We start from the raw sequence: 15,306 nt of genomic DNA, 5'->3' as shown, positions 1-15,306 counted from the left end.
AAGATAAATGTTCTTCACCTTTTCAAATTATAATGTAAGCACTGCCAAACTCTTGGTCCCAATAATATACATCAAAGAACATCATGTACATATGTCTGATTCCGGTGATTCCGATAAGGATGAAAAACCGAATTTATTTTAATGCACAGGAACAAAATTAAAATTAAATTACATGAAATAAACATCAGAAAATAACAACAGACCAAGTGCATGAGAAAAATCACTCGCCCACCAAAATTTGAAATCAAAATCTGATCAATAATATAGTTGTCCTCGTCAATGCCTTGAAACACACTAATCTTTAACTGCGGGATCATTGAACTGCACTAAGCGGTTGTTCAATTTCTGCAGTGGTCGTGCATTGGAACTTGCATGCTGCAAATTAAAGTGCAAGTAAAGTTTAAAGCATAATTAATAATCCTGTAAAAACTGTTGAGTTTGAACAAATTCATTGATATCAAGACCAACTATTATTTATGATATTAAAGATGAATCGACCTGTAGAAAAATTCTAACGTATTAGTGAAGAGATTAGTGTGATTCTTCGTCTATTAAAGAAATAATATTTATATAAATTATAATAATACTTAAATTATAACTAACCGAACATTTGACTTATCTTAACATAATTAACATGTTCATCAAAAATATACCATGTCCAATTCACATATAAAATATTAATGTTAATTTCAATTCAAAACCGCAAGATAAATGTATTTATTGTTTATACGATACACATAATTTTATCATTTTTACTTTATATAAAACTTAAACTTATATTTGAATTCTAAAATGTATATATATAAAAAGTATAGTTACTTACATCTTCAACGGCCTCTTGAAGCAATTTGATTTGGTCCTGAGAAACTGATCTCACCTGATGAATAACAAAGATTCATTTGAGTATATATATATTTGAAGGAAAATCATAGCATAAATTTTGGAAATACTGCTAAATGATGAATGATGAATTAGTTAGCAAATTGACCTCTCTGAAGACGGTCCAAATAACATTCTCCGAGCATGGAGGAGAAGTCAGAGAACCAATATATCTGTAATAAAATGCTGCGCTTTCGCGTTCCATAACCACATTAGGATCCAGTTCATCCACTTCTCTTTCTGCTCCAGTTTTATCAGAAAGGGCCTCTAAGACTTCCTTTAACTAGAAAAGATGTGCAAAAGTATATATAAGAAATTTAGGGTTTACTCATAAACACAGACATCCACACATTATGACATCTTTAATCAATGTACCGATGACAAGAAAGGATCTGCTATTCCAGCTCTGTACATTATTCCAACCACTGCAAGTTGTCCTGATGGACTTTGGTGCACCATGTGCAACTCTAGATCCAACCTGAAAGTAATGGTGTGTATTCAGTTAAAATACTTAAATTTTTTATATTTTTAGGGTTTAATTAATTTATGAGGGTAAATAAATCTTTCTGGTGAGTGTTTGAAGGAATAAAACTTACATGCACAGTGTCAAATTCATTTTTTATGCTGTTTTTCTAATCAAAACTAGAATTTTAGTTTATGTAATATACCTTGATATTTGGACATATATCAGAATATATATTAAGTATATACCTTGTGCCATCTATGGCATGTTCAGAGGGAGAATGCCAATGAGACTGTAAAAGTGTATACTTAGTTCCATTAATTTTTATATTGCTTTTCTTCCCTTTCCATTCCACCTATTCACAAAAAATTACTTTCAAACAAAATTGGTAAACCAAAAGAAATTATGAAATACTTAATTAGATAATAATTCAATAGCAAATATAATTAAATATTTCTGGTATTGACTAACCTTGATATCAGTTCCCCTATTTTTAATAATTGCTTTGGATGGTTTATAGTTGATTTGAAGTTCTTCCAAATTAGTTTCTTTTTTAACCTTATCATTGGAGAAATCAATTGGGGATTGCATGGATCCCTTCTTGCATAGGTTCCATTCAGGTTTTAGTTCTCCCCAGTGATCTGGTCCTGTCTTGCTATTTATATCATAAGTATACTCGTCCTCTGAATGTGCTACCAAACAATAAATCACGGTTAAAAAATCTTACCATGAAAGATCTAAAACAGGTTTAATCTTATGAGAAGAAATTGCTAAGTTTTTATAATGTTTCTTTTATGTTTATGTAAGAAGGGCGCTGGTGGGGCCAATGTAGACCCTTCTCTCCTCTCAATGATATGAATGATAAGTCTAAAAACTTTTTAACATTCTGCCCTATATTTTGGTAACCCTAGAAATAAGTTCAATCTATCAGAAACCCAGAAACAATGTGTGTTTTATGTATGTACGTGATGTTAAGTGTCTTTCAATTCGTTTCAATTTGTTGACGCATGCATGCATGCATTCATGCAATTAAGAACGAGAAAGTAATTAAACCAGAAAAAGAAAAGCTCACCATTTTCAGACATTGTTATTGGGCATGATGACAAAACAAGTGCTGTTAATAAACTGCAAATCAAAGCCTGTTTGGTAAGATTTTCCATTTTACTCAACACGTTTGAGAGCTTTTGCTATGATATTTGATCGATGTAATTGAATGTGGAATGATGCAGAGAAAGATCAGAAACGTGCTATATTTAAAGACAACCACAGGGTACGAAAGTTAATTTAGAAACTTGGAATATATAGAAAGGGTGAAGGATATTGAAATGTGAAAAAAACCATTACTTTGACGTCAATAGAGACACTTACATCTTTAGCATTGTATCTTAGCAATTTTAGAGACCAACAAGAATTTTCCATTTTCTACCAACAACATATGTGTGGTTTAAACATGGACGTTTGTACATGCACGTGTCGTGTCCTTAATTATGGAGCATTTTGTGCTTCAGTTAATTAATTTCCAAAAATATCTGCTTTTCTGGAAAAATGAATTCACTCACTTTTAAGATGACGAGTCTTATTTTGACTAAAGCCGTGCTTATTACATTATCTTATGCACTATTTTGGAGTTTTGAAACGATGTAATTTGGCTAACAGTCCATCACAGAACGAAAAAAAAAAAACTCTGTAAAAGTTAAAACCAGCCGTAGCAAGCACAAACACGAATAGGACATGGACATGGACACGAAAATGCGGCTAAATTGTAAAATTATAGAACACGAACACGACGATATATATTAAAATATACCAATTATACATGATAATACAAAAAAAAACATTTATAAAAAAATCTAATAAAAGAAAAGCTTATGGAAGCATATATTTAACTTTCATATTTGTTCATCTTTACTGAAAAATACATTCTCTAATTTTGGTTCAGCAAGAGATAAACTAACAACGTAAAGATTTCTTTAAAAAGTCATCCACAATTTAGTTTCCTTTCATTATATTTTGAGGAGTTTATTGAGATGAAAATTACTATGGATAAATACTAAATCTTTTTGTCCTTTTAAGTGTCATTTTATTTATTTTCAAACAATGTATAAAAAAATAGATACTTCAATTCCTTTCACAACAAGAAGAAAAACAAAGTTGTCTAAGTAATTTAAGAGCTATCGTTTGAAGTGTTGGTGCATGAGATCCGTGAACAATTCACTATGATTTTACATTTATTTTACTTCTATCCTTTAAAAAGTCTGCATATGCAAAATCTTCTCTTTCACAAAAAGTTTGCAAACTCTATATTTACTTATATCCTTACATCAATATCATCAAGTACCTCATAAAACATTTCTTGATATGAGATATGATGTGAAAACTCGTATTTGTGAAAATCATTCATGATTATAATATCTACAATATTAAAAATACATAAACATAAATTAAATAATATTATAATTATAAAGAAGACATATACAAAAAATGTAATAATAAAATAAATTAATAATATAATTACTCTGAATTTAAAGAATGAGCAAGAAAATGAAGATATGTGTTACTCTTAGTCCAACAATCAATTATTATTGAGTTTACTGTCTCAAGAAAAGATGAATGTTCAACTTCTACCTTTCTTTCATCTTGGTAGACTTTTCACATTTTCAATTATTGAATCCCACATTTCATAAACTAAATGAAGATAGTAACCATATATCTGTATTTGCTTTCCTGAGAACATAAAAAATAGGGGCAGTAAAAACAACTAGATAATCAACCTTCATCCATCAACTATCATTCTAAAAGGTTTCTTTCACAAATTGTGCATTATCCACATTATATTCTTTGTAAGAATTCATCACTGATAATCATCTCTTGGAGTCCTTTTTTCAAACTTCTAAACTTTTTTAGCATGACAATGGTTTCTTAAACGACTAATTAAATGAGAAATATTGCATTCAATAACCTAATTTTAAAATTTCTAGTATATATAAATCAGACTTACTTTTAACATGTCTTTGGATTGTGTGGAGTGATTGATATGGGAACTCTCTACAAATAAAAAAAATTCTTAAATAACAAGCAATTTTAAAGAAAAATAACATAATTAGTTATTATAGTGATTAATTTATATACCAATTTATAAATTTAAAATTATTAATTTTTAATATAATTTTTATAATAAAAAATATATAATTATTTTGTGAATTATATTCTATTGATCAATAATATTAGATATCAAAATTTTGACTGTCAAAAAAATTAATATCTAAATTGAGTTTTAATTAATTAATTAATAACCATTTTAGACACTAATTCCAAACATATATTTGTTCAAATTAATTTTTCTAAATAGACATTTCTTACACTGTTTCAAAGCATAACAGTTTAAATTCTACTCCACTTTTTCTTTCCTTGGGGTAGATTTGATATGATTATTCACCTCATTGTGTTTCCCACAATCCAAGCAAGTTGGGCATACCATTAAAACGAAAAAAAAAAAACATCATACCAAATTAGATACTATAACCTATATTGCGAATGCCCTAGCATTAGGTGGAATTTCTCTATTTAGACCACATAGAAATATGGACAAAACATGTCATCATTTTATTTGTTTGGTCACCAATTTCAATGGGCATCGCACTTAATATTGCCTCACACGTCATTTGAGACAACCCCACCACTATATTACCATTATCATTCCGTGCTTAGCTATGCCCTATTTAAGTAGCTCCAACCTTCTTCTTTCTTCATGTTAGATCATACAAATCTCAAAGGCAAATATAGCCCTAGCATCCACCTATATCTGGTGCGTTTACTAAACTAATACACATCTTGTTTTTCCAAAATCAAAAATACAATTAGTTTTATGCCTAAGCTTATACTCACTCATTATTTCTCTCTTCGTCTTCTTCATTTAAAATCATACGCACTGTGCTGTTGTTTACAACAATTTATTTATTTCCCTCATCATATTTAACATGCATCCGGAGAGAGTGTGTGTGTGTGTGTAAATATACACGCTTTTATGTCATGAACTTTCGTACTTTTTTTGTGTGTGGCTAATTAAAGTGACTAATTATGCAGAGAGTGAGGAAGAAATATGAGAATGAGAGTTGTGGTAGTAATTGCACTGATGGTTGCAAGTTGTTGTATGGCTATGAATAAGATGAGTTTGGTGGACAATAACATGCAAGAACACAGCAATGGTAATAATGTTGAACATCAAATCCCTCTGAACAGCTATAGTGATGTTACTATCCATGAAAGTCCTGGAAAAGGTGGACCAGGCGAACGCACAGTCAGTAGTCATCATGACATCCCTCGCAAGGACTTTGGTCAATCTGGTCCCGGAGGAAATGCTTAGAACATCAAGGATTACATCTTATATATACATTTATATCTGATATATCTGATATAAATATATATATATATATATATATATATATATATATATAAATGGTTGTATAATTGTTGTGTAGTGTTGCAGTTAATATGTTTGATATGTCATATGTATGTACGTTGGTATTATTACTAAGTACTAAGTTGTTGTATAATTGTTGCGTAGTGATGCACTTGATAAGTTTGATACGTTGGATCATCGTATTATATATATTTTTTTAACAATTTTTTGACAATAGATTATGTGTTATTATTTGATTGGTCTGTATATTTGAAACGGATCAATCACAAACTATTATATAAATTGTTGTAAAAAAATTATAAAAAAAATTGTTAAAAAAATATTTTTCTTGATATGTTATATGTATGTGTACGTTGATACTATTTATAAGTACTAAGTTGAATACATGCATCACAATGCATGAAAGAATTGGTTGGAACTACGTTATAAGGTGTCATTTATATGATGCAAATCCTATATTACCTCATGTCAATATTGGTATGCATGAAGTTCTGGGGTTGGTATTCATAACACAGCTACATATATGTGATGCTTCATTGGATACCTTATGCCTGTAATTAGTAATAAAGAATGTTTGCTTTGTTTCTGTACTTTGTATGTCTTTCAACCATTTAATTTGAAAAAGAAATATTACAATGGTCTTGATAAATAAAAGTTTGTTAATATTTTTTTTATAAGAAAATACGTTGAACTTAAAATATGGGGAGAGAAAGTCATGTTTTATTTGGATCATATATAAGCTTGTTGACTTTTCTAATAACTGACTATAAATTTGTTTTACCCTATATGTGCTGTCATTGTTTCATTAGACTCTAAATATCACATTTATAATTTAATTGAAAACAAATCACAATATAAAAAGTTTATAGTAAAAAAATTTATTTGGGGTGATTTTTAATTAGTTAACAAAAATTTAACAATTGCTAAAATTAAGCACATTTATTTACATTTATCTTTATGCGTTAAATTTTGAAAAAAGGTGTTTGTGAAAAAAAAATCATAATTCCTATACATGGATACATTTGAAAAAACATTTCAATAATTATATATATTTCCAATCACTAATAATTTCTTTTAGAAATTCTAGCTTCAAGGTAATGTATGTTTTATTGTGCTAAAAATGTATGAAGAAAAGAAGAAGATGAAGTGTCATGTAATGGTAATTGATCATGCTTTACACTTTACTATTAATTATTTAGACTGTTAGTAAAAATTACTAAATTAAAGAAAATTAACAAAAATTGAAATCTGATTGAATACGAAAACAAAATAAAGATCAAATTGAACAAATTAGACTAAAAATATATAAATTGATTATATTACATATAATAAAATAATAATAATGATAATAAAATAATAATAATGATAATATAATAATAATAAGTGATAAAAAAATTAATAATAGTAATATATAAATTCAATATTAATAAAAATATTAAAAACTAATTATAATAAATAATAATATTATTATTGATTATATCAATAATAAAATTATAATTAAACAAAATTAGTTTAAGTTAATTTCGTCAATTAAAATAATTTTCTATTTAAACTAATTACTCATATTTTATTTTCATTTAATTATAACCAATTACATTTTATTTTAAATTCGTTTCATTAAATAATATTTTATCTTAAATAATAACTCATATTTTATTTTAATTAATATAAAATTATTAAATTTTATTTTAGCTATAAGAATACAATTATTATATTATAATTTTATTAGTTAAAACATTTTTTATCTATTAGACCAGTTAAATCATTTACAACTTTTTATAAAACTTTTTTTCATTTCTCTTCAATTTACACTCTTTTTTCTTTAGTTTAAACAATCTTATTTTTCATTATTTTTTTCCTCATTTTTATCTTTCTTTATCCCCTCAAATCAATTTAAACACACAAACGTTATAGAAAATATACTGAATAAGAATTTAGACGTTGATTTTGTTATTTCAAAATAAGATCATGATACTTGTTATGTCCACATGTGAAAGAGTTTCCTTTCTCTTTTTAAACTAATCTTTTAAGACTATGTACTCTGTCACAAATCTGTAACTACATTTGATGCGTATATAAGTTGAATACCCATATACTTTATTTATTATTATATCTTTCTCTTTGCCAATAATAAAAATAATTCAATAGCATAAATTCACAAGTAATGTTAATGCAGGTCATATTTCAATTTGAAAATAAATAATGAGTTAATATCACAATTAAAAAAATAGAAAATAATGTGATTATTTATTTAAATTTATACAAAAATAACTTTTTTATAAAGAAAATATTACATAAAAAGGTAAATATATTCAACATGTAAGGGTCTGAAAAATATAGGGCTATTGGACCTTATGTTGAGGCAGCCAGACCCGTGAAACTAAGAACACCATGACTTTAGAAGGGATTTTATTTTTCAACTCTGAGTTCATTAGTCAACCTTTCTCCTTCTCTCTCTAAACTCGATCTTCTTCTTCTTGCTCTGCCTTCTCTCTACCCTTACACAAATTTCAATTGTTGCATTGTCAAATAGGTGGTATCCTTTCGCTCACGGAGTTGAGAGCTTCCCATCCATCCGATTAGTTTTCGTTTTGGACGGTGGATTGTAAGGTCTTACTGTGTGTTGGTTGTGTAAGGCACTGTTGGGGTTTTGCTATTGTTCTGAGTAGTGCTTTACTTGTAACCACCACGGTAAGGGGAGCTGATTATATGCTTTAATTCATTGTGTGATTCACATGTATGTTGAACTTTGATGTAAGCATGTTCTTCTGCTTGAACGTTAAGTCTAGTAGCCTAAGTTTCATGTATTACACTATAGAGCCTGTGTATGTTGTAATGTAATGATTTTAATCTGTTTTGATTTAACTTGATCGCTAGAACTGGTTGTTGAGCTATTTAGATGAGAAGTTTGGGGTTCGGGTATTGTTTTAGGTCAGGTTGAGGGAAGTGGAGTAGTGAATTTGGGCAATTGAAGTCTTAAGAGAAACTGGATTGTTTGGGTAGCTTAAATGGGTCTAAGGTGACCTGTTAGGATCATAAAATTAGACTAAAACAAGTTAGAAATGGTAAATTTGATTGGAGCCACTAAGTCATAGGAATTGATGTGTTAGAACTGAATTCAAGCCTAAATCACTTTAGAATCACTGTATAATTGTTAAAATTCATCTAGACGAGTTTAACTAGGTTCATATAAGGAATTACTGGTCTTAGAAGTTGGGAAAGAGGGTTGAAATTGGTTGAAGGGGTGTGAGTTGCACGAAACTGCAGAATTCACGTTCTGCAGATTATGCAGACTCGCTATGCGAGCTGTCTCGCATAGCGAGACCCTGTAGTGGGTGCTCATTGTCTGATTCATTCGCTGTGCGAGCTGGTGCATTGTGCGAATGACCAGAGGGTGTTGCTCTCTGTCTGTGGATTCGCTTGGCGGATCCTGTCGCTATGCGACTGGTGGTGGTCTGGAACCACTGCCCATTTAATTCGAAAGGCGAGTGGGGCGCATAACGAGAGTTTTAGAGGGGTTGGTCTCTGTCTAGGCTCTCGCACAGCGTCCTGGGTGCGCTATGCGAGAGACCGAAAGTCTGATACTTATTCAGACTTAATTCGCAAGGCGAGCTCGGCTGGTGCGCTATGCGAATAGCGCCAGTCTCACCCTGCGAGGGTGGTGCACTGTGCGACGAGTGCTGGGTCTAGTGCTCTAAATTTTCTCTTGTGTTGCGTTTGATTAGTGTGCTCTTTGGTTGTTGGTGAAGCATTCTTTTGCATCCATAGTATTGTATTGTGATATTCAAATAAGTATGTGAATTGTAGCAACAAGTGTATGGTTATAAAGTGGTGGAAAGATGATCCAAGTTGTAAACCAAGTTCCATCTGTGTAGAATCTCTTGGTGAGATTCTTAATGTTTAGAATGAGAGTAGGAGCTCAGTCTTGGGGTCATCCTGAAACTCCAATGGCGTTTCTTCTCACGTAGAGGGGATTGAACCATGTTGTGAGGAGTAGCAGGAGGTCTTAATCTTGGGGGCTTCCGGTATGCCTCAAGGCCCGGAACAGGCTAACCTCGTAAGTGTGGTAGGGTGGGGGAACCCAAGTTTCATAAGCCACCACGAGTGCAAGACCCGCCATAACTCGACTATCATTCTAAAGTCCGGACGAGTCAAGTCTAGTACTCAACATGTTAAGATGCGTGTTTATCTTGCTTGATTGAAGTTAACTCTTGCATGCACATATTGTCATATTGTATGCTTTTTATATAATTAGCTCACCCTTGCTTGTTTGTGTTCGTGCTATGTTTGTGTATGTTTCCTCTTGCAATGATCATCCACTTGGATGAGAGCAGATGTCGAGGAGGTGCCCCTGGAGCAAGCATTGGAGGAAGATGACGATGAATCCTAGTTTCATTAGGATCTCTTTAATTTAACTTATGTATTTTGAAAAACTTTAATATGTAGAACTCATGGCATTTTGGAATACTCTAGTACCTCAAGCTTTGACTTCATAGCATTTTAAGGGTGACTGTAATTCTCAATATTCAGTTATATGTTTCCAACTGCTTTTTATTATTATAATACGATAACGTCTTTATTATATATGCATATCGTATATTTTGGGATGTCACACAACACATATATAAATTGCATTTGATATCTACAATAAAAGGTATAGAATAATATTATAAGAAAAATTAGAATTGTTTAATTAATTAAATTAAATAGAGAACCATATCTCTTGTCTTGTCACCAGGAATATCCCATCACATTTTTTTCTGATTGCCTCTATATTAGTTGGTTGAAACTTTTTGATTATGCATACTTTTAAAGATCGTGGATGATACTTTCACTATACTGGCGAATCGCGACAAAACGAGGTTTTGAGAAAATAGATTAGATTGTTTGATGGAAGTCATCTACCTTATATCATATCCAAATCGATATCTTTTAGAAAATAAATTAAGCTTAGATTTTTTGTTTGGCTAAAAATTTCATATATATTTTAGACTATTAAAAATTATAACTATTCTTTTATCAACAAAAAAATAAACATATATATATATATATATATATATATATATATATTATTTTTTTAAAGTATTTTAGGTGCTCCAACCTATATACAAGATGTGTACATTGTTTCCATAACAATGGGTTCCATAATCATAAAAAGATCAATGCAATTGTAATTTAAAATTATAATTTTATAGACCAATTTAAATTCATATAATTATATATTTAATACCACTACTAATGATAATAAATTTGTTTAAATATATTAAAACCTTACCTATTTATCATTTTAAATTTTAAGCATGTTTGACAAAGACGTAAATGTCTATTAAAGGATATATTTATCTCATATTTAAATATCTTATTATAAATTATTTAAATAATTATATAAAAAGGAAGCATTTGGTAAAGTATAAATTTTAGTTTTTCAGGAATTTCTTGAGAATATTATTCATGTTTGGTTTACTTTTTAAACGATCTCATTCCTAGGAAACAACGTCTTTTTGATAATAATGAAATTTCGAGAAAACCATTCTCACGGTGGCAGAGATGGGAAACAAACTTTCCCAGGTAAAAATAGAAATTTTACTAAAACAAATTCTATATTCATAAAAGAAATAACATACAAAAGATTCATGAAATAAAAAAAAATTAACTATTAAATTAATATTTCATTATCAAGTGAGACAAAAGAGTTATCTTTTTTTCTTCCAAAAATAAAAGAGAACAAATAAGAAATGATACCAAAAATTGAGTTTGTGTCTAAATTTTATTTTTCTTCAAAAACAAAAAAAAAACGAGAGTGAGAGATATGTATGTCAAATAAAATTAAAAACTAGAAAAGAAAATAAAAAAATATCATAATAAATATTTTTATTATTTACTATATTAAACTTTATGTTTTATTATTTATTAACATGTTGTGTTTTATAAAAGAAATAAAAAAAATACCTAATTTAATTTTCACTAATTTCTAATATATAATTTATAGAATTTAAAAGAAATTTGAAAATTTCCTATATATAATTTCAAAATTTTTTAAAAAAACTTGGGGGCTATGGCAACCTAGCCCCTAAACCCTTGGTTCACTTGAATGGATTTGGGGGGAGTGATTGAGTGGATTTGAGAGGATTTAAGGATAAATTTTGTTGTTGTTTATTTGAGTGAATTTGGAAGTAAGTGAGATTGAATTTGGAAGCAACGTTTGTGAGAATTAGTGTAAGATTTGATTGATGTGACAGATTAAAAAAATTTACTTCCAAATCCACACTCACTTACCTCCAAATTCACTCAAATAAACAACAAAAAGATTTATCTTCAAATCCTCTCAATCACTCTTCCCAAATACATTCAAGTGAACAAAGCCTCAATGATCATCCCTCTATGTTAAGATTATGGTTATGAAACGACTTTTTAAGATAATGAAAAAAAAATAAAGTCAACTTTATAATTGTGGTAGGAAACAAAAAAGTTGTCACATATACAAGCAGAGAATATTTAAGACAGCAACATCTTTTACATATTATCATAAATGTATAATCTATCAAAGGCTTTGAGATTTTTTACGAATGCTTATAGAAAAATACACTAGTGTAGAAAGAGCATTTAAAGTATGTTATTTTGGCCTTTTAACGTCAACTCCAGAATCGACGTCTTTGTGGGTGACGTTAATCAAACGTCGGACTCAAACAGGTCTGACGTCTCTTTATAAACGTCGGTTACTACATGACCTCGATGTCTATAGGGACTCCATAGACGTCGGTTAATGCAATGTCCGATGTCTAAAGGGACTCCATAGACGTCGGACAATGCAATGTCTGACGTCTATGGAGCCCCTTAGACGTCGGACATTGCATTAACCGACGTCTACTGCAGCTCGTGTCTTTGAGTAGCGTAGTAGCAGCTTCTTTCTTTGCTAGTTTCGTCATAGAAAAGGTTGCGTCTTTTGGATCTCTTATGGCATTTTAACCGAAAACCGAATCTGGATCCTTGCCTAGTTCCATTAAAACCGCCAATGAAAACGAACGATGACAATAGAACTAGGCAAGGACCGAAGTTCAGTTTTGGGTTGAAATGCTATAAGACATCCAAAAGACGCAAGTTTTTCTTACGAGAAAACTAGCAAAGAGAGAATGTGGTACAACGCTACCCAAAGACACGAGAAAAATTGCACCAAAACACAACAAAAACTCATTTTAATTGGTTCAAGTGAAAGATAATCAAGCAAAGACTAATATAATTGGAATAAAAGTACGTTTAAACGGTTCAAAAGAGACAAAAACGCACCTGAAAAAGCAAGGCCGCGGAGAGAAAAGGCAAGAAGGAAGACGATGAAGTGGTGCTCGTAACAGCGGGTTTGATGTATGATTTAACAGCAAACTAGACATCGGCTCCCCAGTTGAACCGACGTCTATTCTGGCCTAGACGTCGAGGCCCTCACTAATATGACGTCCAAAACAACTTTTCATCAGACCATTTAGACGTCGGATGGCGTGATCCGACGTCTCACGGCGGAAAAAAATAACTTTTAATCTACCTGTCAGACATATACACGTCCGTTGGGAGGGACACCGACGTCTATAATTGAATATAGACGTCGGGGTGGCGGGATCGAACGTCTCTGAGGCTGAAAAAAATGACTTTTCACCTACTTGTCAGGCATATAGACGTCTATTAGGCGGGGCCCCGACGTCTATAATATTATAGACGTCGGGGCCCCACCTAACAGACGTCTATATGCCCACTTATTTACGAAAATGCCACCGGTCAATAATTTACGTTGGTTATTTTGTGGTCCGATGTTTACGGGGTGACGTTAAAGTCCAATTCTGCATTAGTGATAGATGTTTTGACACAATTGTGTTTCTACATCTTTACAGTAACCGTAACAAATAACAATATATCAAGTAATTTAATTAAAATATAAATTAAAGTATTGAATATAAAAATTGTAAAATGAGTGAAGTGAAAAAATCATATAGTATCAAGAAATCACAAGTCCTATACTTATATATTATCATGCAATATGTTAATTATGTTCACACCCAAAAATTCATCAATTATTTATTATTATATCAAAATTTATTAAAAATAAAATAAAATAAATAAATACAAAGTAAAATCACATCAGATTCATAATAAAATTTATAATTCACAAAACATAAGAAAACTATACTTAATATGAAAAAAAAATCTAAATAAATACATAAAAAGTAAAACATTAAACCACATATATTATTCTCTATAAATAAAAACGAATTAATTAACTTATCAACACAATTATTTCTTTAACAAAAAAACATGAAAAACTTTGAATTGTATATGCATACAAAAATGTAAACACCGATGTCATTTCGCTTTAAAACTCAAATGAAGTACTTGTTGATAAAAAAAATAATGACAAAGTAAAGAAGAATCAATTTTCAACCAATGTCCTTGAAAGCATGCTCCAAAGCATAAATGACCCCACATAAACAAAACTTTGTACCTTTAAAAAGCTTAAAAGTTATCCACATATTCATGCTGACTTCCTCTAAAAAAAATACCAACACATTAAGCCAAATCAAGACAACCCCTAGCTACACCATTCACCTTAAACCAATTAAAAGATGAATCTTGTCATATTACGTTCACAAATGAAACCACCTTACTCTCCATAGTTTGAATTTAAAAAACTTTTAGCACCAACAAATCAAAAATAGTATTACTCGTGTACTTTTTAGATTTTCCAGCCATACACACTAACTCCTTAATTTGAAAAATAACATAAGAAAACACAATTGCATCCTGAAATCTAATGTAATTTCTCATCCTTTAAAACATTCAAAATAACTAGAGTAATGACAACCACTTTATGAAAAGGACTATAAAATAAACTAAACAACCAAATACAAAGAAGAAAATTGCAAGAATAGAAGGAGAGTTCCAGATAATACCTATTCAAGTCGAACTAACAACAGAGTGTAATCTTACTTTGACAAGATAAGGAATTCTAGTCAATTTAAACATGCAAATGGTAGAACATCAACGATTATTCCAAAGATTAATACAATCATAAAGGTTGAAAAAACCACGCCTTGGGAGGCCCCACAAAAATTCCAAATACGTAAAAGGAAGAGATATTTTATTACAAGCACTAGTAAAAAAAGAGGTTTTTAACTTGCACATTACGCTTTGGTTTTTTTGAAACCGAAGCATATCAAAACACGGTGGCAATTTCGTAATTTTTGCGAATTTATATGCCTCGGTTCAATTGGAACCGATGCCTAAAGGGTATACTGCCTCGGTTCTCTGACCAACCGAGGAAAAAAACTCTGCTTTTCTTCTGCAAATTAGCTTTTTCACCTGCCAACTTTTTCAAAATAGGCTTACTGCCTCGGTTCTGTGCAGAACCGAGGCAGTATGTCCTGCTAAAAGTTGACAACCTCTGGATCTGAACGTTTCAAATCAATTTTGTTAGCCTTTACTGCCTCGGTTTCATTTGAACCGATGTCATAAGACCTTTATGCTTCGGTTTAGCCGCGAACCGATGCCTATAGTTTTTTTT

The 15,306-nt window shown here is 30.5% G+C and overlaps 1 protein-coding gene across 1 annotated transcript; it reads right to left on the bottom strand.

Moving 5' to 3' along the window:
* Nucleotides 1–294: 294 nt before the first annotated feature.
* LOC108322004 (alpha carbonic anhydrase 7) lies at nt 295–2,502 on the bottom strand. The gene is made up of 7 exons (XM_017553940.1): nt 2,415–2,502; nt 1,814–2,034; nt 1,591–1,697; nt 1,255–1,357; nt 989–1,162; nt 824–877; nt 295–375 (listed from the first exon to the last, which is right to left on the bottom strand). Exons 1-7 carry the CDS (start codon nt 2,500–2,502, stop codon nt 295–297), a joined length of 828 nt encoding a protein of 275 aa, XP_017409429.1.
* Between the last annotated feature and the right edge of the window lie 12,804 nt (nt 2,503–15,306).

Source organism: Vigna angularis, chromosome 5, assembly GCF_016808095.1.
Source record: "Vigna angularis cultivar LongXiaoDou No.4 chromosome 5, ASM1680809v1, whole genome shotgun sequence".
NCBI lineage: Eukaryota > Viridiplantae > Streptophyta > Magnoliopsida > Fabales > Fabaceae > Vigna > Vigna angularis.
This window is presented reverse-complemented; position numbering and strand designations above follow the sequence as displayed.